Here is a 25,621-nt window from a genome sequence, read left to right as displayed (position 1 = left end):
AAAGAGCATGAGTGCCCTCTGGTGGAGAAAATAGATCTTAGTTTGAATAGTGAAATGTTCCTTCATAATTACTATTTTGCAATTAAAAGCATCATATCCGGTTTTCCGTGGTCAATTGATGCCAAATAAAAACTGGGAGAGAGGTTAAAATCCGTGCTTTCGAGTCCTGTTGAGGGCAGCTCTCTATATCAAATACTTCATTTTTTGTATGCTTTAAAGAAACCACATGATTGAACAGGCTGGCGTGAAGATAGAACAGCAAGCTTGCGTCTGATTCATATAATGGATTGGTATAATGGTAGAGCTACCTGCTACTACTACAGCTGCTACAGCTACTTAGCATCGCTGGCAAAAATATATAAATGAATGAATAAATAAATAAAATAAATAAATCTAATATGTAGAATAAGGAGGAAAAATGTAACGACTCTTGTATAGCCCAAAGTAGCGGAGTAGGAGTAGAGTTTTTTTCTTCACAAATCTCCTCAAGTAAAGGTAAAAAGTAAAACTCTTAGAAGTACATTTTTCTCAAAAATTTACACAAGTAAATGTAACGGAATACATGTAATGCATTACTACCCACCTCTGCAAATCACTGGCCCTCCCCAACCAATCCTTCACAGCATCCCTCCAAAAAAAAAAACAACAACAAAAAAACATGTTTTTTGCTTTTAGGTAAAGTCCTCTTTTGCCCGGACATGTCCACTTTACTACTGCTTGCTACTAAGTGACGTGTTCCCAGAGAGCCTGCCCAGTGGTTGGTTCTGCTGTGCTCAGTAACAGAGAAACAGACATTGGAGCAGTGTTCCATCGTCCAACAAAATGCCAAAGCGCAAGTACATTTTCACAGATGAGCTGCAAGAAAAATTCCCCACATACCGTCCCGGTCTGCGTAATACAATTTCAAAGACACTTCTTGCAAAGACTTTTATACTTATTCAGCAACCGAAAACTGCTGGGAAAGATCAGCTCCACAGCAAAATATGCATGTGCAGGTGACTTGAAGTCCTCTGCTCTGAGACCCCAAATTTGGCCAAATTTCAAAATTGTCCTATATGCATGTGTGATACATCATTGGAAAGCTTAAAATCTCAATTTTCTGGGGGAAGAAATATTTTGAACAGGAGGGCATTATTTATTTATTTATTTATTTTAAACAGCAAAACCCTAACTGGAGGTGAGAGCACGCCAGAGCATAATTAAAGACACCATGGTTTTAACGAGATATTATCGCGTACTTACCTCTTTTCGATCCAAAAACTCAACGTAGCATGTATCACCGAGTGTCATGACACAGCTGTGAATGGCCGCAGCCGGATTTTTGGGAGATTTTATGGGTAAAACATGGTAATTTAACAAGGGTCGCAATGCACAGACATCAAGGAGTGGTCGAGATTTTCTTTTTCATTTATTTACCATTTTAACCGTTTTTTTCAATTTGCCTTTGTTTGGATCGATTATTTATCATCTGACATATCGGAGAAAATGCGACAGTAACAAAAAAAAACATAAAATCAAGCCATAGTTATGAGGTAGATATCCGTAACTTATATGCAGACACCATTTTTTTTTCATTTGTAAAAAATTTTGTAATTTATTCAAAAGTTTAAAATATGCGAGTGAATAATTTTTTAAAGTCTTTTTTTTTTTTTTTAAATGAAATATCAGACATTGATTAATGATTCTACAGATAGATTTTATATACTAGATTTTACATTACTTACAGTGGCTGCTGACGGGGGAAAAAAATCTAATATCTCTCTCATCTTTGAAGGGGGCTGAGAAGGCGACATATTTTATTTGGGGGTAGGGGGCTCAAGTCATCAGCCAATCAAACATGCGTTTGAGGGAAAACATGGACTGCCACATTCAGCAAGTGAAAAGGGGTCAATGTCAATCTGATCATAAAATAAATAATTCACTTAATAATGTTAGTGTCCTTAAAGTGCGTACGACAGGAGAAAAAAAAGTCTTAAATAGCATTATTATGTGAATTAGTATCATATTTTGAGACTATATACAACAATCTGGCAAAGCGCAGAAATTAGTCTTTTAATCTGTCGGTTAGCCACGCCTACCATTATAGGGCTCTAGCGTCCCCAACAGGTGGATGACGTCGGCAGGAGAATGGTCTCATCTGTTTTACTATTCAGCCCACTGAGGGGGAATTATTCAGAACGAGGAAAATGCGACGAAGAGAGCAGCAAAATGTCATTGTTTCAGTCTATCTACTCCAATATTTTTACAGGATATTATTTTTATCCAAGTATTTTCCCCCAATAGCTAAATAAATGATATGGTCATGAAAAATAAATCTTGAGCTAAATGGAATATGAAAAATGCATTTATTCAGTACGACCTGGCAAAATTAATCCATAATGGTCATGATTGTCGACATCAACTTTACTGTCGCACCTCCCGAACAATATTTTATGCCACCGTAGTAAGTCAGGCTTTTATGATTTCCCTTTCCCGGCTTTGGAGAATGTAAACAAACCAAGAGGCGTGACAGCTAGCCGACATGCTAACCCGAACCGAGTGATGTTTCAAAGTCTTCGAAGCGGAAAATCACACATAACTAGCCCGGATCATTTTACATGACGGCGGGGTTGTCGATTGTCTTTGCAAATCGAGAACCCACCCAGCGACGAGCAAGTCAGAGCTCGTCGTTCCCCTGCTGAGGACAGAGGGCTCGTTTACGGGGAAGCAGCTGGACACTGACCACCGGACAAACCGCCCGACGTTGGAGGAGTGTGTAGCTGCCAAATGGTCAACACGAATATGGCAAAATAATGCGAAGAAGAATGCTACACGACGAAGACGTAAACAGCGAGAGAGTCATAGGAGAGCGGCTGCAGTTTTTGTACAGCTAACCTGACAGAATGTGTATGAGGAGAGCTTTTTATATGCCCATCCATGATCAAACAAAAGTAGTCCTTTATTTAAAGAAGGTCTGTAGTGTTTACTTTGTAATCGCTGTATTCGCGGCTATTTTTAACACAAAGTTGAAATTTCTGATCGGGTGGAAAATTTGACAGAACACCGGGCACATGAAGAGGGCAATACGCCGAGCATACTTTTGCTCTCCCGGCGGGGGGATGTGTGCAAGCCGCCGGTCGTCGGCCGAGTGGACAAGGAGCATGTCAGCCACAAAATGCAAGCCACCTATGTATTAAAATTATCCCATGATTTGACATAATACAAAACACGATGTTTACTCAGTTCTTCGTAAGGCCAATGGTCCGACAGTAGTAGGGCTTGTTTTGGCCAATATCCACCGGTGAATGTGAACCTTTTGAAACCCCCAAAAGGCTCACAAGCCTCTCCCTGGTGCAGCAAGATTTTTCTGCAGCCGTTTAGCTGGTGTGATGCGAAAAATAAACGAATAAATCCGCAAAATCACCTGAATCCGCAGTCCATCTGCATGCTGTAAAGCAATGCTGTATTGTGAGATGCTGACCCGGGTGACGTCACATTGCATTCGTCCTAAACCCGAGACTGAAGCCGGAAGTCACTCATTTTCATGGCGCGGGATTCAAAAATTGAATATGTAAAACGATCGCTTCCACACACATCCAAGCGGTCCATTTCATTCAGGAGCATAAAACACAGCGTGAAATATAAAATAAACATGCTTTTTGGTGTAATACGCACTTAAAAACATATGGGAAAACAATCTAAATTACCTACATAACTGAAGTCATTATATAATGCAAATAAGGTTGCTTAAAAGTTGGTGGGGACAATTTAAACATCCTGAAAAGTTGGTAGTGTTATGTCCCTACCGTCCCTATGCAAACCTATGACCTTGATTTGTACAGTAAGAATTGAAAAGACAGGTATTAATTTGTTAAAGGATGATTCAAAAACACAGAAAAGGCATTTTTAAAAAATCATTATTTCATTCCAGTATTTTTAAAGTCATTATTTTAGGATTAATAAAGCCCGTTGAGCAACCCCCTGAGAATTTAAATTTGTGTCTTTGGTTAAACAGTATAGCAATTATTTTGTTATAAAACTAGATTTTCTATCCATACGGAGGGGGCATACTTGAAATTTATTAAAGTGATCCAGCATCTTTGAGTGAATTTCGAGTATAATTTAGGTAATTCTAAATTGGGCCGGGTGTCCTTTTTTGGGGGAAATCAAAATATGGTCACCCTTCTTTTAGGTGCACACCTTGGGCAGGGCGACAGCATGATCTGGTGAAGGAAATTAGCTTTGGGTATCAAGTCTATCAAGTCATTACACTATAGCGACCTATATTAGTTTTAAGACCTTCAATAATGGAATTTGATTATGTCGCAATAGCATGCATAAAATTACTGTATTTCTCAAGAGAAAAAAATCCCAATAATGTACTGTGTAATCCGCGTGAAACGGCGACATCTATTGGGCAACGTGCAATAATAGTGGTGAACCTCGTGTAACGGCGTCCAATCAGAGCCTTGGTTAGAGATCACGTGAAAATGTAGTCAAGCAGGAAGTAGACCAACGAAGCAACAACAGCCAAAATGGAGGTCTCTCCAATCAGCGTCACGCTGGAGAGATACTGGACAGAGGAGAAAGAAAGGACACTCATAACATTCTTTTCCAGTAAGTAATACGGCCATGATAAAAGCAGTATGACATGACAAAGTACAATTTTCTTGAAGTTTTTAGTGCGTCCTAAGTTTTTGGCAACCGTTGCTTGTTTTGACCGACTGTTGTTTGTCGAATGAGCAACTGAGAGTCCAGCAATGGCGACCAGCAACTCGGGGGGATTGGTTTAGCGTAGCAGGCTGAACACGAATTTCATAACGCCGAAATTAACTGAATTGAAAGAGCTGATAGCCTGGCATTAACCTTATTTTAGAGTGTGAAATTCATAATTCGAACAAGGCTGAAAATGTACCAGCACCAGCCAAACTACAAAGTAGACTGTCAATGTACCACATATATTTAGTGTGTTTAATTAAAAATAAATAAACAAATAAAACGTTTTTGACTGCATTTATGTACAAATTCCTTATGTTTTTAACTTAATTAGCCAACAAACATAATTCTTATTGTGATTCTGAAAAATGACTGCTCTCACAAGGAAGTGGTTACCAACTTCGAATTCAGAATTTGACATTCCGGTATTTTCAGGGATCCTGAAAAAATATTCGGTTTTGTGAGATCTCAAATAAAGAACAGTAAAGCGATATTCACCAAACTAATCACTGAAGTAATAATTCATTAATCACAGGGTCACACCGTGAGTTATGGAATTGAGAAAACTTTCACAATACAATTGTACTTCTACATACGAAGTTCATTTGTTCCAGGACTTTGTTTGTAAGTTGAAATGGTCGTATGTCGAGCAGGATTTTCCCATAACAATACACTATAATTCCATTATTTCATTCCACAGCCCGAAAACCTACACTAAATCAAACAAATACTGCTGGTACTATTACAAATGGCAGTTACACATAGCAGAACGAATACATTGTAAATACAAATCGTAATAATAATAATAAAAATTCCTGTAATAATAAAGGTGTGTGAAATTTGCGATTCTTAGATTATTCGTGATTCGGTCGCTGAAGATTCAAGAACAATTCACAAACATCCATATTCTTATTATTAACTATGTAATTATAATAATAATATATATAATAATAATATTTAATAATAATAATATTTTAATTAGTATATGCTAAGTAAAGCGGAACTTCGGGATGCAATGAGGAACGGACTGAGAGTAGGCATTTGCTGGTATGAGATTTTGACGGTATGATAACCTTAAGCAAAAATATCGTGGTTTCACGGTATTGCAATTATAGCTTTAAAATGTGTTATTTTGAGATGTATGGTTAAAAAAACTTTTTTTCCATTGGACAGGAATTTTTTTTCACAACATATTTGCAAATTGGAACATCAACATGAATATAATGTTTAAATAAATAAATAGAATAACAAAAAATAACTGAAATATTTTAAATAAAACTCAAATAAATAGAACTTATAAAGTAATCCTATTAGTTGAATGTATGAAGACAGTACACAAGAAAGCCCGCAAAACAGTTTGCTGATGACATGTCAGCAAAGCACATGGATTACTGGAACCATGTCCTATGGCAGGGGTGGCCAACCGTCTTCAGAAGAGGCTTCCTTCTTGGGTGACGGCCATGCACACCAATTTGATGTAGAGTGCGGCGTATGGTCTGAGCACTAACAAGCTGACCCCCCACCTCTTCAATCTCTGCAGCAATGCTGACAGCCCTCCTGTAACGAGTCACATGCCATTTTGGAGGGAAAATGACAAGCAGTACTCAATTTGGACATTTAAGGATGTATGTTTATTCATAGGGGTGTACTCGCTTTTGTTGCCAGGGGTATAGATATTAATGTCTATATTTTGAGGGGGAAATAAATTAACTGTATTATATACTGTAAGCTGCACACAGACTACTTTTCATTGTGTCAAAGTGTCATTTAGTCAGTGTTGTCCAATAAAAAGATATAATTAAATATCTGCAGAAATGCGAGGGGTGTACTCACTTTTGTGATACACTGTACCTTTTTCCTTTTTTTTCACCACCTGCACTAACATTGCTGGAACCCATGTTGATTTCTCTCACAAGAAAATCTGCCGTGCGTCCGTCTTTCGGGAAAATAAAGACACTGCGGCGCTGTCATAGATCGGCACATTTTGAGCATGTTGTCAGATGTAGAAACAAATGGCGAGTCAAATTTCACGTCGGATGCTGAAAAGATCGTGTGTTGAAGCTATCGTATGTCGAGGTACCACTGTATCTACTAGAGGTGGGAATCTTGGGACATCTCACGATTCGACTACGATTCAGAGGCTACGATTCGATTATCAAAAAGATGGTGGCTGTTTACTAATGCCGGCGAGTCTGTCATTTCGCATCTAGTTCTATATACATGTGAAATCAACCGTAGCATTATGTGGGCGTAGTTTGTAGCAACTGGGCGTTGTTTGTAGCAGCTGTCGGCGTTTTTTTATCTAGCAGCATGAGTTGTAGAATGGGGATATTTACTCTCGGCCCATTCCTCATTGCGTCCCAAAGACCGCGCTGACTGTGTTTTAGTTCAGCTTTACTTACCATGTTTAAATAATCGGAATATGGATGTTTGTGTATCTTCAGCGGCCGAATCGCGAATATTCAAAGAATCTGAAATTTCACACACCTTTTGTATCTACAATCTCGACGGTCCTCCACTGACCTCCGTTCACCAGGCTTTGTAAGTTATGGTGACAGTTATTAATATTGTAACATCGGCAAGGAAGTCGACAGCTTCGACAGGTTTTTAATCATTTATTTCAGAACTTGTGCAACACAAGACGGCTACTGTCCACCTTAGCCAGCGCCAACAAAAACAGAACATGAAAAGTGAATGTAAAACTAGGGCTGCAGCCAACGATTATTTTCATAATCTGTTAATCAGACTAGGGCTGTCCCAAACGACTAATTTTCTCCCTATTAGTCAGCCGACTATTTTTACGATTAGTCGACTAATCTAATGATTATTTTTTTAATTTTTTAAACTAATTTAGCAATGAAATTTTTGTTGACACTTATCAATTAAAAAAAAACATATTGGAACACTCAAATCATTTATTAAAGTACAAATAAACACGTAAATAACAATAATAAATCACAAATAAACAATGAGTTCAAATGCTGATAGAATTAACTAGTGTAGCATCCCGATTGAAAAGATGGTCTCTTAAACTGATGGTTTACAACTTTTATTCCATCCTTGATGTAAACACACCGTAAGAGCTACGGCGCACACAAATAAAGCAACACAATTAGAAATTAACAAAAACTTTTCACATTTTTCCTTTTAAACCTTATATATATATCAATGAATTGCCTATATGAATTGCCTTTACCTTATTACCTTATCATTGACAATCTCTCCCTTGAGTGCAATCACTGTATATACTGTATATATTTATGACCTTTTAACCTTATATCATTTTCTATACCATAAAATAAACCATAACATGAAATAAACCTTTCAATTAGCATTAAGAGCAATACTAATAGCACTTATAGGCCCATTGTCAATGAAACATTATTATTTAGTAAGGCGACAGCACCCTCTGGTGTACAAAAAATGAAAGAAAAAAAAAAAAACCTTACAAACTGCGTGAAGGCGCTTGAGGTGTTTATTCACGGCCGACGTGCAGCTAAGCTTGGCACTGAAGAGACAGGACAGAAGAGTGTACTCTCCTTTGTTTCTTTGAAATAAGTCAATGTTTTGGACACTCTGGTGCGCTTTTTTTGGCTTTGTGCCGCTTTCCCTACTTGCAAACAGAGCATCCGACATTCTAACTTTCCACGCATATATTTTTTTAACCCTTCATTTACCGTCGACGGCATGTTGTGCTCGTCGACGGATTTACGTCATCGATGACGTCGACTACGTCGACTAGTCGGGACAGCTCTAAATCAGACAATTAAACAATTAATCGGATAAGTGTCACATTTCTCAAGTTACCTTCACAATTTACCTTGAAATTGTTTTAAGCATGTAACAATGAAAAGTAAAAATGATGACAAAATGGATGACTATTTTCTTCAGAAATAATATTTTATTACAGCTTACTGACTTAACTGTAGTCTACAACTTTATTGATGATCAAATTCGGTGGGAACTAATTGGTTTTAATTGATTTAATTGATTAGTTGTTTCAGCCTTATTAAGAAGCTGGTTTGGACAGTAAGACGTCCGAATATTGGCAAAAATGTGAGTTGTTGTTTTAAAAGCAGAATTTTGTTCATGTCCTACTTTGACTTAGCAAAAATATAATGAAGAAATCTGATATTTATGACTGAGAAGTTATATGTATGTCAAAATTTCAAGAATTGAGACAAGTTTAAGGTACTAGACGATTAATTGGTTGTCAAAATAGTTGTCGATTAATTTGCTAATCGATTAATTAGATCGATTAATCGATCAATTGTTGCACCTCTAGTAAAAACTAATGCACTTCTCTCACTGTCTCGTCAGTCTGTTCAGAAACAGCATGCAAAACACAACCGACACATTAGCACCCGATTTGTTACATTATTATTATTTATATTATTGTGATTCCAATTTGTATTTATAATTTATTTGTTTTTCTACAGTGTGTGTAATTGCTATTTGTAATTGTAACTGCAGTATTTATGAAGGATTGACCATAAGTTTTTGGGCTTTAGAACAAATTCATCGAATTATAATGTATTCTTATGGGAAATTCCCGCTCGACATATGACCATTTCGACTTGCAAACCAGGTCCCGAAACGAATTAAATTCGTATGTAGAGGTACCATTGTATGTGGAAATTCCATGACGAGCAAGAGTAAAATTACACCAATCTGACAGCAGCCGTCTTTAGCATGTTGGATCTATTTTCATTTCGAAAACACAACATTGATGTGTATTATTTTTTAGAAAACAGTTGCCTGTGGAACCATAAATCGGAAAGCTACAAAAATCGACAGCTAAGATATAAAATGCTGGATCAGTTGAGAGTTCTTCTGTCTGCTCAGCCCCCACCAGCTCCTTTCACGGGTTCGTATCAAAACTGCTGCTAGCCATACATTTTATGTAACCCAACCAGCTAGCCCACCCCATTTTAATACTGACCTTTTTCCCCTTACAGTGGAAGACATCAAGAGCAAGTTCAAGAACCTTCGTACCACCTTTCAAAGACAGTACAAAGCAGTGAAGGCGAGCGAGGTTGACGGTTCTGATACGTTTGTACCGCAGTGGAAGTACTATCAGCAGTTGATGTTCCTGCAGGCTGCAGGCCTGGATGACTGCATTGATACCCCACCGCAGACCTCATTAATTGTTTCACAAGAGGATAGCCAGCATGTTGTCAGCACCCCAGGACTCATCATTTCCATCCTTCCTCCCGAATCCTCCACCACAACCACTTCGTCGTCGCCCTGCATCCTCTCAAACGTAGTGGCAAAATCGTTTTGGACAGATGAGAAGGAACGCGCACTTATTGATTTCTACTCAGGTAGGGTGAATCATTTCATATCGACACCTAGTCACAGAGCCTTAAAATTGTTTAAAAAAGATGAATTGACATGCCAGCCAGTTGGAGAAGGGTAAGTTGGACCTGTCGCGATAACAAATTTTAGTAGGCGAAATATTGTCTTATGAATTATTGCCGATATGTGATATTATTGTCAATTTTTTAAAAACCAATTCAACTTCTAATGTAGTGACAATAAATCAACCATTCAAATGTAATAAATTGTTATTCCTAAATAAAACACAAATTATATTAAAAATAATGAATATTTTTTTGAGAATGCATAACGAGTCATTTGAAAGTTAGCTAAGTGCAGAATATAAAATTGGTGAGAAACCCAATGCCATTTTTGTTCTCTGCTAATTAGAGCCCATCAAAAGTGTTTATTTGATCCAAATTGACGGTCATCTTGACCTGCAAAGTGCACATGTTAGCAAATTTGAAGCCAAATTATTCATTGCCAATCAGAGTTTTCATAAGGGGTTCCATTTTAAAGCTATTCTTAATAAAGAATCTGAAGTATATGAGATTAACTCCAGAAATCATGTTGAACATGACGTGCTTTTATTTTGAAATGTTCACTGGACGTATGTTCGTGAAACCGCTAACCGTAAGCATTACACTGTAACACTTTTAAAAAAAAAAGTGCATTTCTCTTTTCGTCATGCATGTGCTGTCAGCAACAGATTTTTTTCCCTTTTTTTTCGCATTGTTTGCAAATGCTGTAAACCAGTTTTCATGTTTAAAGTGTCACCTATTAACTGCAAGTTTGCGTTTTGGAGAAAACTGACAATATTTTATAGAAGGTTAAAGTTGTTAGTGCATTCCGCAGTGTAGCAATGCTAACGTTTTACAATGTTTAATATGGATCTGTTTCCTTATTTTGTATGTCTGAACTTTAATTCTACGGTCTGTTGATGACCAATAAACATCTGTGAAAGGACTGGAGTCTCATATGCAATCAACACACACGTGTGGCAAGTGCGTGCAGCACACGCAAACACACGCTTGTGCACGCACGCAACGATAAATTGCAGCCGGTAAAATTACGGCACTCATTTTTATTTACCGAGCGATTAATTGACTTCTCGGAGATCGTGACAGGCTAAGGGTAAGTAGCGGACAAAATGAAAGGTTCAAGGACATACGCTGAGAAATTAAGATTTATGGTTTTATTCAAATTGTTTTTGACTGGATTTCCTTTAAGCAACGACATTGTGTGTTAACAGCTAAGTTCGTTCTTCCTTTTATTAAGTTTTAATTGGAACTATAATACAGGTGAGTAGAGTTGTCCCGACTAGTCGACGTAGTCGACGTCACCGATGACGTAAATGCGTCGACGAGCACAACATCCTGTCGACGGTTAATAAAGGGATAAAAAAAAAAATATGCGTCGAAAGTGGAGAATGTCGGACGCTCGGTGTGCAAGGGGGAGAGCGGCACAAAGCCAAAAAAGCGCACCAGAGTGGCCAAAACATTAACTTATATTAATGAAACAAAGGAGGGTACACTGTTGTGTCCTGTCTCTTCAATGCCAAGCTTGCATATCAGGCTTGGGCTGTGAATGAACACCATCAAGGGCCGTCACCCAGTTGTAATTTTGGAAAACAACAGGAGACAACAAGCTGGCAGATCCTAAGCCCATCTAATTAACTAATGACACGTTTTATTGAAGTTGCTAAGCCTGTCGCGTTATGCGATGTGTCCATTTCATTTCATTCATTCATTCATTTTCCATGCCGCTTTTTCCTCACGAGGGTCGCGGAGGTGCTGGAGCCTATCCCAGCCGACTACGGGCAGTTGGCAGGGGACACCCTGAACTGGTTGCCAGCCAATCGCAGGGCACAAGGAGACATACAACCATTCACGCACACACTCATACCTACGGACAATTTAGAGTGTTCAATCAGCCTACCATGCATGTTTTTGGGATGTGGGAGGAAACCGGAGTTCCCGGAGGAAGGCACGCACGCAGGCACGGGGAGAACATGCAAACTCCACACAGGGAGGCCGAAGCCCGGGATTGAACCCTTGATCTCAGAACTGTGAGGCAGATGCGCTAACCACTGAGCCACTGTGCCGCCGAATCCATTTCTCGCATGGTAAATAACAATGAGGGCAGTAATTTTCACGGCTGCGTTTTGTCGCCGCATGTGTGCGTGCATACATTTGTGCGTGCGTGTTGATGGCATATGAGACTCCAGTTCCTTTCACAGATTTTATTGGTCATCAACACACTGTAGAATTAAAGTTCAGACATACAAAATAAGGAAACACATCTATATACACTGTAAATGTTAGCATGGCTACATTGAGGATAATGGGGAAAAAAGACAACCTACTTCAGCCTGCTATAAAACATTGGCAGTGTTCTCCAAAACGCAAACTTGCGGTTAACAGCATTTGGAAACGGAAAAAAATTATAATTATTATACTACTGTTAAATATAGTAGTATACTATAATATTAATGCTAGATAGTTTTATTTAAGAATTGTTTTGAATCATGTTGGAAAGGGGAAGTCAGTGTTCTGAATCTATTTACATTCCATTCATTTGCACTAGTTAATGCTATCAGCATTTGACCTCATTGTTTATTTGTGGGTTATTATTATTTACTAATTTATTTGTACTTTAATGAGCAATTCAAGTGTTCCAAAATGTTTTTGTGAATTAATAAGCATCAACAAAAATTTCATTGCTAAATGAGTAAAAAAAAAAAAAAATTATGAAGTTAATAGACTAATCGTAAAAATAGTCACACAGACTAAGAGACTCACAATTAATATCTTTGTACAGTTAGTCCCCGGGTTACGACGTACTCGACTTATGCAATTTCAAATAAATAAACTACTATTTCAAGATCAAGTTAACAGTTGAAAACAGTAAATAAAATACTCAAGGTTCCGTTTTGTATCGGCAGATTTAAACTACATCCAATTAATTTAAATTGTGAATCAACCATTAAAGTTGTTAAAATTGCTCCCATTTTTAGAATTATTTTTCAGTTTTAAAACTGCTTCATCATTCAATGATAGATTCAAGTCAATATTTTGCCGATTTAGTAGTATTTTAGATAAAAAGTTAATTAGGTTCGTTCGGAAGGTTTGCTATAACAGCCTTTCAAAGAAGTCTACTGCTTTAAGATGGCGTCTGTACTAACGCCGCCGAGTCCGTAATTTCGCATCTAGTTCTATATACATAAGGTACTGTATCTACCGTAACTTTATGTGGATGTAGTTTGTAGCAACGTTGGCGTTCTTTGACATATTTATTTGGCATATTTGAATAATCGGAATTTAGATGTTTTTGAATCGTCCTAGAATCTTCCACGACCGAATCGCGAATAATCTAAAAATTGGAAATTTCGCACGCTTCTAATAAAGGATAACTGTGCTCTGGTTTGTCCTACATTAGGATGTAAGTTGTTTCAGCTAACATATATTTGTGTACACATTTGTAATTATGTTTACAGCTACAGTTTGTGGGGTTACAAGTGAGCAATTTGCTATGAAAATTGTAAATATGTTAGCGTTCGTAGAGTTTAACACAGCGGACTTTTGTTTGGCAAATTAGGCTCATGTAATCAACTAAATTTACATATTGATTAGATTAGATGGACATTTGAATAACAATTGTTTTGTGTCAAGTGTCTGATTGTTAAAATGCGTGTCGTTTTGAAATTAGATGTACATATGTGTGTTACTGCTTTACAAATTGTCAAAAGTGAAAGAAGTCAAAAGCTTCAAAAAGCACAATTGCCTTGTTTGATGTCTGTCAAGCTGAACAACTTTACATTTAATGACTCCTTGCCGCCATGGAGGGTCTAAGGATGAGGGATGCCCATGACATGAACATATCTCATTCATTTACTGTATCTGACTGTGTATCAGATTGACTCTTTAAAGCCCTCTGAGACAACCTTGTTGTGATATAGGGCTATACAAATAAAATTGAATTGAATTGAATTAAAGAACAGGTCATATTAATAAAGTAACGTAAAAAATAACATACTGTGAGGTACAATAATAGTACTGTTTGCGCGAATAAAAAAAACAAAAATGACTGAAAACAAAATGGCGGACGATACTCCGGCGTCGTAAAGTTGAAATCGCATAAGTCGAGTACGTCGTAACCCGGGGACTACCTGTACAAAGATATTAATTGTGAGTCTCTTAGTCTGTGTGAAAATCCATGAACGTTTTGTCGCCTTTACACAATGTTAACTTGCTATCTATCAATGGGCTTTCTGTGTATTTTTCAGAACACAACTGTCTGTGGAACAAGAAATCTAAAAACCACAACAATCGTCTGCTCCGATTGAAACTTCTAAAGATTCTTAGGAGACGGCTGTCTGACCACTCTGCATCCTTCTCTAGTAAGTCTCAACTTGTTCAAAAGATTACATTATGAACATTATTTTTTTTTAATTGTTTTGTTGCTTTCTTGTAGTTGAAGACATAAAATGCAAGTTCAAGAATCTTCGGACAGTTTTTAACCGCGAATATAAAATGGTTCATATAAGCAGGACTTCTAACAAACTGTACCACTCCAAATGGAAACACTACCAGCGACTGCTCTTCCTCTGTGAATGGTTCAAGGATGAAGAGAACCCAGAAAATCTGAAAATAATGATACCACAAGAAGCACAAGCGCAAGAACCTGGAAACCAATCCACGCTGTCCGCCCCGAAGAGCTCCTCATGTGCCACCCAAACTAACGACTTCACCTCCTCCGCTGTCATAAAGACAGATCCCAATACCACTGCCAGCTTTCAAATGTTCTCTGCCGCCTCGGATTATCAGAAACTGAAGAATAAAAAAAATGCTTCCACATGCCTTAATTCCCCATCCAATTCACCACTGAATAGCAAATGTTGTACAAACCCTCCCCCCATAAAAGTTGCTCCGTGCAGTCCAGTTCTACTAGAATGTGGGCCAATTTCTGATGCCCACTGCCAGTGGACGGAGGCCAACATTCACCAGCTCATATCGTTTTACTCCAGTATGTACATTTTAATAGCCTGCATTGACATTTGATTCAAATATGTTCCTTTTCAGTGTGTATTCTCATATATTTTTCCCATTGGTTTCTTTTTTTCCCACCTTATTATATGGTAAATGACTGATCTTGGACTGTCAAAGTGGCACATTGTGATCATTAGTTACAGTATACAACCCCTAGCTAAAAGTATGGAATCACCAGTCTCGGACAAGCACTCACTCAGACATTGTAATATGCAGAACAAACTCAGATAAAAAGCTTGAAAAAAATAATGAATTATTTCAAAAGTGCAACTCCTTGGCATTCAGAAACACTAAAAGAAATGAATAAAAAACATTGTGGTGGTCAGTAAATGTTACTTTAGAGAGCAAATGCAGGGAAATAAATATAGAATCACTCCATTCTGGAGAAAAAAAATATGGAATCGCTCCATTTTGAGAAGAAAATACAGACACACCCAGTCAATTTCCTTTTCTTAACTGGGTCCCTGCCTCAGATTAGATCTGCTTGTAAGTCAGCAGTTTAAAAAAAGTGCCGTTATCATACCTTGGAGGGCTGCTGGACCAAGTGGATTCACAAGAATCATGGCTCCAACAAGAGAGATGTCTTGTAACCAAGGAGAGGATTATCAAACTTCCTGAAGAAGGTAAAGCTACGCGTATGGTTGCCAGAGATGTGGGCTGTTCAGTCAGCTGTATCACAAATCTGGAGCAAGTACAGACAGCATGGCAAGGTTGTTAAAGTTAAGCGTATTGGTAGACCGAGGAAGACATCCGAATGTCATGACAAACTACTAAAGGCCATATGTCTTGATAACAGAAGATGTACAACAAGACGAATGAAGAAGAAATGGGAGGAAACTGGAGTCAAGGTATGTGACAGAACTGTGACAAATCACCTAGGGGAAATGGGATTTTCATACAGGACAGCTAAAAGAAAACCATCATTTACACTTAAACAGAAAAGAAAATGACTGCAGTGAGCTAAGGAGAGGCAATAATGGACTGGGAATGACTGGATGAGGGTTATTTTCAGTGATGAGTCAAGAATCTGCATTGGACAAGGTGATGATCCTGGAACTTTTGTTTGGTGCCGTTCCAGTGAGATTTACAAAGATGACTGCCTGAAAAAAAGAAAAAAATCCCTCAGTCCTTGATGATGCACTGGGGAGATGGCTGGGGTTAAAATGCAAAAGTTTACATTGAAATTTTAGACAACTTTCTTATCCCTTCAATTGGAAATATGTTTGGGGATAATGAAATGATTTTCCAAGATGACAATACATCATGCCACAGAGGTAAAACTGTTAAAGCATTCCTTGGAGAAAGACTCATCCAGTCAATGTCTTTACCTACAAATAGCCCAGATATCAACCCTATTGAAAACCTGTGGTAGAAATGGAAAAAAATAGTCCACAGCAAGGCTCCGACCTGCGAGGATGGTCTGGCAACTGCAATCAAAGAGAGTTGGCACCAAATTGATGAAGAATACTCATCAAGTCCATGCCTCAGAGACTGCAAGCTCTCGTAAAAGCCAGAGGTGGTGCAACTAAATACTAGAGATGTGTTTTGATTGTTATTTCTTTGATTCTCATGATTCCAAATATTTTCACTCAGAATGGAGTGGTTCTATATTTATTTCCCTGCACTTGCTCTATAAAAGTAACATTTACTGACCACCATAATGTTTTCATTCATTTCTTTTGGTGTTTCTGAATGCTAAAGAGTTGCACTTTTGAAGTAATTCATTATTTTTCTCAAGCTTTTTATCTGGGTGTGTTCTAAATAATAAAATGTCTGAGTGAGGACTTGTCCGAGACTGGTGATTCCATACTTTTTGCTAGGGGGTTATTAACATTGTAATATTTTTTTGAATACATTTTTTACTGTATGACAGGTGTATTATTATTTTTATTTTTTTTTTCAAAAACTGCATTGTAATTTTGATTAGGAAAAAAAACAAGCACCAAAATTCTATATAGCATGTACATTTGTATTTCTAAATTGCTTTGTTTTCTTGCTTTGCCCGCGTATCCAGAACACGAATGTTTGTGGAACTACAAGTCCGAGAGGTACAAGAACAAGTTTATGAGACAGAGTCTTTTGGAGACATTGAGCATCTTACTCTCCAACAATGAACAGCCCGCCTTCACAGGTAACATGACAGAAGCATGAGCCACTTTTTTCACTATCCCACTGATGTTAAATTTCCTGTTCATATGGTCATTGGCAATTTTTTAATTTTTAAATTTTTTTATCGTTCAAATGGATGGGATGTCTTGCCGTTAATGACAGCCGTTGGGTAAATGACCTAAAACCTATTTTGGTGGACCATAACTGCTCCAGCCAAGTGCTCAAGACACAGATTCATTATTCATCGAACCCATAATACCTATATCTATACTTACCGTAATTTTCAGATTATAAGGCGCACATGACTATGAGCCGCCATCCACCAAATTTGACACGATAACGGCATTTCTTCATAGATAAGCCGCACTGGACTATATGCAGCAACTGCTCTCACTATATTATGGGATATTTACACCAAAAGATATTAACCGGTAACACTTTATTCGACAGTGACGTCATTAGACTGTCATAAGACCAGGGGTGAAAGTGGGCCAGAACGTTCAGGAACGCAGTTCCGGTATAAGATTCAGGGCCGGAATACTGTTCCAGTATAGACCCTACTCACCAACGTCACAGAATGACGTGTCGCTGTATCTGGCCGCCATATTGTCCGTCAGTGTTTATCCGTATTCTCAATGGTTTCAATTTGTCGTGCAATTTATAGTGCAATTCATGGAAGCCCCGGTGCTTTCAGACGCTGTAAACTCATTGAATGCGTTGCATAAAAGGCGTTATGTGGAAAAGCTTCAGTCTATCCATTCGCCAGATCCATATTTGATGCTAAATCGATATTTTTCGACCCGCTGTCTTCGCCCTCTCTGCCTGACATCTGCTACCCTGATATCTACAACTATCTTGTCACGAAAGTTTGAAAAACTTTAAGAGCAGCACTCTAAGCAACATTACCCCGTGTGACCCTTTACTTCCAATTTTCTAAAATGGCGACAATCAATAAAAAAAAAAGTTGACTGCGATGGCCGACGCTTCAAGGATAGGTGGATATTGGACTATTTCTTCAATAAAACATGCAACAACTGTGTCTGCCTCATTTGCAAAGAGACAGTCGCTGTTTTCAAAGAGTTCGATGTGACGCGATAATGATATTACCGAACAAGACACGCTGACATGTACGACAACATTACAGGGAAGATACGCAGCGAGAAATTATAGCAACTTGAAGCTAGTTTAATTTCACAGCAGCAGTATTTCGCAAGAGCCCGAGTGTCAAAAGAGAACGCCGCAAAGACGAGATTGTTGAAATTATGAATTACAAAAATTATAAAGCAAATGTGACACACAGAAGGGCTTGCTAAAATTTGTTTAAATATATTGTTCTATGTAAATAAGCCAAGGTGGTTTGGGGGGGGGGGGGGGGGGGATTAGGAGATGGATGTTGGGTATATTGCTGTTTTTGTTAACTTTTATTTTGCAGATCATTGAAAAGATACAATTTTAAATGAAAATCTGTTTTCGTATGTGTTATAGAAATAACTGACCAAAACAGTTTTCTGGACAGTTTTCAGTATCGTATTTTTCGGACTACAAGTCGCACCTGAGTATAAGTCGCACCAGCCATAAAATGCCCAACGAAGAGAAAAAAAACATATACAAGTTGCACCGGAGTATAAGTCCCATTTTTGGGGGAAATTTACTTGATAAAATCCAACACATAGAACAGACATGTCATCTTCAAAGGCAATTGAATATAAAAATACAATAAAGAACAACATGCTGAAAAAGTGTACAGTGCATGAACAACGAAATGCGAATATACTTGCCTGGTACACCAGACTCACCGCTGTTCCAGCTATTGAGTCTGGCCACCATTCAGCGGATACAATTTCCAGGGCGGAGCAAGCCACAGCAAACAGACAGCGGAGTGGACCAATCAGCGATGGGCAGACGTGATGTTAGTAAAACGACGAGGGCAGGACGAGGGACTTGCGCACGAAAGGAAACATACGAGGAGAGCGGAGTTTATTCGACATGGCTAGCGAGACAGACTGTTGTCAATGACTCGTGTCGATGTGTTTTTGGTAATTTAAAACTGATTTTACCGTGGATTGGAACATTTTCTCGGCTCTCCTGTTCACTGTCTGTGTTGTTGTGAAGACAACTTCCGACGCGCAAGAGTGTCATTGCTCGTTAAGAACACGTCACGCAAATAAACGAATCTGATTTGTCGATTTTGTACCTGCTCGAGAGGCCGTTAATGGGATGGTTCCCAGACTTTTCTCTCAGTGTTTGAAAAATACAGGGAGAACAGTCTTGCCGTGCCAGGCAACGAATATACTGTCCTCACCAGGACGCTATAGCTCGGTCCTGGCTACTCAGCAGGCTAAACTCCCAAATGACGATGCTGGACGTCCGTATAATTTGCTGAATCAATTTCATCCTCGATACCAAACAGGTTCACATCGGCGTAAATAAATTATAATTACGTGCTTTTACAGCAATGACGTGACACAAACGGTTAGCATACGTTCGCTAGCATTAGCGCATCGTTCGAACAAACACAGAAAAGATGATACACACAGGTGTTGCCTCTGTAGAGATATTTTACAAGCATAAACAACGAACGTAGTTTCGCAGCCGTGTTTCTCTCTCGCTAACTCGCCCACTCACTCAGAGCTACATAGCTGTCGGTCTTCTTCTGGCGTGTTAGCGCTCTTCTTCACGTAAACAAGTGCGAGTGCACCCCCATGTCGGCGTGAAAGTGCCACAAACTAAAAGCATGCATATCAATATAATACAATTGAACACACATTGCCAAAGGCAGAACACGAATGTGGCCATAGTTATTAAGTTAATCAGATAACTATAGCATAAAGAACATGCTAACAAGTTTACCAAACCATCAGTGTCACTCCAAAACACCAAAATAACATGTGAAATGATATCATAATGTGCTAATGATTTCAGACATAAGTCGCTCCTGATTATAAGTTGCACCCCCAGCCAAACTATGAAAAAACTGTGACTTATAGTCCGAAAAATATGGTGGTTTTGAGCCCCCACCAAAAAAAATAAAATAAAATACAATTTCTGGCTCCCAGACGCGGAGTTCCGGTGAGAAATTCTAACCACTTTCACCCCTGCATAAGACCGTCATAATTATGAGATGACACTGTCATAAGCATTAATGAATGCTCATGATAGATGTCATTGAGTGTCATCCTGCAAATTTTCTCACTGTTGAATGGATGTAAAAGATCCGAGCTGGACATGATTTTTTTTTTTTTTTTAACTAACCTGTCCTGTTCAGCTGTTTGACACAGAGAATGGAAGTCTAAGGCTACGTTCATACTGCAGACCTGTCTTAATGCACGAATCCTATTTTTTCATGTTTTTCTGACCTGAGTGAGGCATTAACTTCACGGTCTGAACGGGACAAGTCGCATAGAAGTGGACCATTTCAAATCCGATCTGGGTCACTTTCGTATGTGGTTTAAATCCGACCTGGGCCACATTTTTCCAGAATGTCGCGGCGGTCTGAACTGACAAGTCTCCCAAATCGGAATTCATGCAGCAATAACGTCACCAAAGAGCAAGAGAGACGGCCCGCTACGGTAGCGGTGCAGCTGTCCGTTAGCGCCTAGCTTGCCTTGAACACCGCTTCTGGGGAAGGGTCGGGCTTGGCAACAGTCATAAAAAATAAAAATGGGTTGAGGATAAGCCTGAGAATGATCGGTTTTCTTGAGCAATATTTCAAGGTTGCTTACACGGCGGAGAGTCGGGGCAAACTGCCCGTATGTGTGTGTGACATGCACAGACAGTTTGGTATTGAAACCCCTCTTGATGTTTTCGTTTTTTTACAATTTTATACATTTGTAAAATTATTTTAGCTAGTAGGTCGCCATTGTTGTTGACGTCACAGTGCCACGCTGCCAGAATTCCGGCTGTCACTCTTAAAATAAAATAAAAAAACGTGTCACTCTTTAATTATGTAAGATAGTGATTTAAATACGCCAGAAGGTGTCAATGGCGAGTTTTACATTAATTAGGGATCAAGCCAATGAGTGCGTTTTTTTCCCTTGACTGACGCTGTAGTTTCTTTAATCCACAGTGGGAGAGAGAAAGGAGAGTGGACACAGGCATTCAGATTCGCAGCTCGGACCGCACCGTTTATTGGCATAAGCTTCCGCAACTCTTTCACAACACACATAAGTATCATATAGTGAAAATACAACAAAACTAATGCTCATACCTCTCAAAAAATGTCACCAAAAAGAAAAGTGCTTCAATCTGTATGACTGAGGCCCTATTCTCACACAGTTAACACAACAATGCAAAGAGAACTGGCATTCACAACCAAAATAGATGCGCAAAATACACATAAAATACTTTGGTCAAATTATATTGAAACATTTTAGCAACTCCTTTAGCTCAATAAATACACTGGATGGCATTATTTAGTCACAATACACAAACTATGATGCTGGGAGCCATTTTCAGGAGTCTTGTGAAGACAACACTCAAATGAACATGAATCACAATAGACCCAGTCTAAAAAAAAAAAAAACATGGAGCTACTGCGTCAGTCGAGGGATAAAATGCACTCATTGGCTTAATATCTTATTAATGTAAAACTCGCCATTGACACTAGGGGTGTGACAATCTATCGAACTGGTGATATATCGTGATACTTTGTATCTCAAAAGGTTATCGATATGCTCCTGCCAAGAATCGAAATATCGTTTTAAAAAAGTGTCAATGTCTAAATAAAATAAATAAAAATGAACCAACAAACCAAACTCTTCCACCATAATAGTGTCTCAATTAATTCTAAGGCTGCATTAACGGTGCTTGACGCCCAATCCATTTGGACCGGGAACGTTCGTTCATTCGAAACCAGAGCGTTCAGTCATTCTGTCCGGTTTTCAGGGCATTTACAGGTCACTTGCTGTTCATTTTAGGGCATTTCAAGGTCATTTCCTGTTGGGTTTGAGTCACTGTTATTCATTTGGGTGACTGGTCACTTCCTGTTCTGCAACTCAAACAGGAAGTGACTTATAAAATACCCCAAAATCAGCACGAAGTAACTGACAGGCTGACTGACTCAACAGGTAAATGACCTTAAATGGCCCAAAATTACCTCATTGCCTGGCATTGGCTGCCAGTGACGGCCTTAGACGTTCAATCCGTTTGAAGTGGGAGGGATGCCATCCAGTGTATTTGTTGAACGAATGTATTTTCGCTGCCATGGATTAGACGTCTACAAGTGATAAACTCATTCCAATTCACAGCAGAAGCTTGTTTTTCTGTTTATTAGTTGTTTGTAGAATATCCTAGAATGACTTCCTGACCAATGTATCGATAATCGTTGTATCGCCATATCGTCAGATCATCGTTATCGTGAGCTTTGTATCGCGTATCGTATCGTATCATGAGGTACCAAGAGGTTCCCACTCCTAATTGACACTGTGTGGTGTATTTAAATCACTACCTTACATAGTTAGAGTGACTGTGAAGTACGGCAGCGTGGCCCTTTGACGTCACCGCCCTGCGACGTCAACAACAATGGCGAGCTACTAGTTCATTTTTTAATTTAAAATTTTACCAAACTTATTAAAACGAAAACATTAAGAGGGGTTTTAATATCAAACTATTATTAGTCATACTAACATTTACTAGTATCTTTTAAGAACTACATGTCGTTTTATCCGTGGTTCCCTTTAAAGGGTTAATTCCCACGTAGGCGGAAATTCGGGTTACGTCGCCAACGTAGGAACGGAACTCGTTCGTAACCCGGGGACTACCTGTTTCGGATCCTCCAATCCAACTTGTGTAAACTTTTTACTAAAAAGTGTTGTCAATCAACAATTTCTGTTTGAATTCACTCTCTCTAAAGTGACCAATATGTTTTGTTCTTCTTTCCTAAGTGGAAGACATAAAGACCAAGTTTAGGAACCTTCGAACCATCTTTCAACGTGAACACAAGGCAGTGAACGCGAACAAAACCTGTGGTTCAGAAAACTTTCATGTACCCAAGTGGAAGCACTACCAAGAGCTGATGTTCCTCTGTGAATCTTGTGACGAGGAGGACCAACCTGACAACGTCCACTTTCGACAATCGGCAGACACCAGCCTCCATCTTCTGGATAACCAAACCCCACTAGTCTTCCCCTCTCAACAATTTAAAAAAGACTCAATTGGAACCACCAGTCATACATCTAACAAAATGAAAACACTTGAATCTCCACCTTCACCTCCTCCATCCCATCACTCAATACTCTCCTCCGCTTCCTCCACATCTTCTCACCTTGACAGTGGCGTGTTGGGTCAGAAACGCGTAAACCAACAGCCACCAACCGCCACCATCGAAGTACTGGACTTTATGAAAACATTCTATCAAAGTCAGATAATGTCGCCGCATGCTGGTTTTCTGAAATATGTGGAGGAGTGTCTAAATGAAACTCCTCCGGACAAAGTGAAGCGAATGAAGATGAAGATAATTGAGACAATCCACAACATGTCAGAGCAAGTTTAGCTTTCAACATCAATCAAATTTGCCAGCAAGGCTACTGTATAGTTACTTCCTAAAATCTTGCATGGCAAGTATGGAGGACCAAAGCTGCCAAAATTAAAAATCAATCAATCAATAAAAGGCTAAATAAAAACAAATATAAAAATAACAAATATGATACAAAAATAAATATGGAAATAAATAGCTAATTAGATAAAAGTAGAAATAAAAATGAATATATATACAAAAATAAATTACATACAAAATTTAATAATATGAAAATAAATGGAAATAAAAAGATAAATATATTGATTGAAATAAATGTCAATCAATAAATAAAAACGCTTTGCCTTATGACTTTGACTTATTTCATTGACAGCATCAACATGCAAGTGGAAATGTTATTCAAATGAGGGGGCCGTCCTACATGTGTTGAACTATTCACCCATTGGCCGATCGACACGCCAGTGCAGCGATCCTCTCGATCGACTTTGCCTGCCGGTGTTGTGCCGAAAAACTGATTTTACAGTCGTAAATTCATTTCTGTAATGCGTCCATGAGAACATTTGATGTTTTCACAAAAAAAAAAAAAAACGTCATAAATAAGCGCTCCCGTCAGGGGAGGCATTTCACGCGGGGGCGGGGGGCATTTTTCGGCACAACACAGGCAGGCAAAGTCGATCGAGAGGATCGCTGCACTGGCGTGTCGATCAACCAATGGGTGAATAGTTCAACACATGTAGGACCACCCCCTCATTTGAACAACATTTCTACTTGCATGTGGGTGCTGACAATGAAATAAGTAAATAAAGGCAAAGCGCTTTTATTTATTGATTGACATTTATTTCAATCAATATATTTTTGTATTTCCACATTTATTTTTGTATTCCTAAATTTTGTATGTGTTTTTATTTTTACTTTTATTTAAGTAGCTATTTATTTCCATATTTTTGTATTTTTCATTTTTGTATCTTATTTCTTATTTTGTATTTATAGTCCTTTATGTTTTGCGTTTTTTTAATTTATTTTTATTTTTAATTTTGGCAGCTTTGGTCCTCCATAGGCAAGAGCATCACTTGGGCATGGAAGCACCTTAAAGGTAATTAATATGCTTTATTTTGAAGCAGTGATTTGTTTCCGCTTCATTCAAAGATCTTTCATATTGTAAATAAGAAGAATGTTCTATACACACCTTTAATTTTACTTTGGGTTTAGCCCTGAGCATATCAATATTTGTATATCGCTTTTCCAAAATTTTAAAATGCAATGTGCAACATTCAGCATTTTGTTTTAAAGTAGGAGTATTTAGAAAAGTTTGTAAAAACCTAGGGTGTTGAACTGTTTTTGTCTGGTATATTAGACCCAAATGTGGAAAAACAGTGACAGGTCAGAAAACTGAAAAAGTAAGCTTATGATAATGTATTTTTTCACATTAAAGAATAAGATAGATTTTTTTTTTTTTTTTAAGTAACATTTTCGTCACAGGACAACATATACACACACAAAAGATACAGTGGTGCCATATGAATTTAAGTCGTTCCAGGACCTGGTTTGTAAGTAGAAATGGTCGTATGTTGAGCGGGATTTTCCCATAAGAATACATTATAATTCCATGAATTTGTTCCACAGCTCAAAAACCTCTGCTAAATCCTTAATAAATAGAAAGCCCGCAAACAGTTTGCTAAAGATATGTCAACAAAGCACATGGATTACTGGAACCATGTCCTATGGTCTGATGAGACGGGCGGGCTTTCTAGTGTACTGTCTTCAGAAGAGGCTTCCTCCTGGGGTGACAGCCATGCGCACCAATTTGATGTAGAGTGCGGCGTATGGTCTGAGCACTAACAGGCTGACCCCCCACCTCTTCAATCTGCAGAAATGCTGACAGCACTCCTGTAACGAATCACATGACATTTTGGAGGGAAAATGACAAGCAGCACTCACTTTGGACATTTAGGGATGTACATTGTTTCTATGGGGTGTA

At 38.4% G+C, this 25,621-nt stretch overlaps 1 protein-coding gene across 1 annotated transcript; it reads left to right on the top strand.

The window, feature by feature from the left end:
• Positions 1–4,456: 4,456 nt before the first annotated feature.
• Positions 4,457–25,098, top strand: LOC130906011 (uncharacterized). The gene is made up of 7 exons (XM_057819865.1): positions 4,457–4,596; positions 9,443–9,562; positions 9,654–10,019; positions 14,300–14,413; positions 14,488–15,039; positions 17,077–17,193; positions 23,054–25,098. Exons 1-7 carry the CDS (start codon positions 4,515–4,517, stop codon positions 23,659–23,661), a joined length of 1,959 nt encoding a protein of 652 aa, XP_057675848.1. The 5' UTR covers positions 4,457–4,514; the 3' UTR covers positions 23,662–25,098.
• The last annotated feature ends 523 nt before the right edge of the window (positions 25,099–25,621 follow it).

This window comes from Corythoichthys intestinalis, chromosome 17 (genome assembly GCF_030265065.1).
Source record: "Corythoichthys intestinalis isolate RoL2023-P3 chromosome 17, ASM3026506v1, whole genome shotgun sequence".
NCBI classification, from domain to species: domain Eukaryota; kingdom Metazoa; phylum Chordata; class Actinopteri; order Syngnathiformes; family Syngnathidae; genus Corythoichthys; species Corythoichthys intestinalis.
This window is presented reverse-complemented; position numbering and strand designations above follow the sequence as displayed.

Excerpts from the sequence above, each read along its gene's own strand:
- LOC130906011 (XM_057819865.1), top strand. The coding sequence starts at position 4,515 with ATGGAGGTCTCTCCAATCAGCGTCACGCTGGAGAGATACTGGACAGAG. Across the intron at positions 4,597-9,442 it reads ACTCATAACATTCTTTTCCA|AAAACAGTTGCCTGTGGAAC; the intron begins GTAAGTAATACG and ends ATTATTTTTTAG. Across the intron at positions 15,040-17,076 it reads GCTCATATCGTTTTACTCCA|AACACGAATGTTTGTGGAAC; the intron begins GTATGTACATTT and ends CCGCGTATCCAG.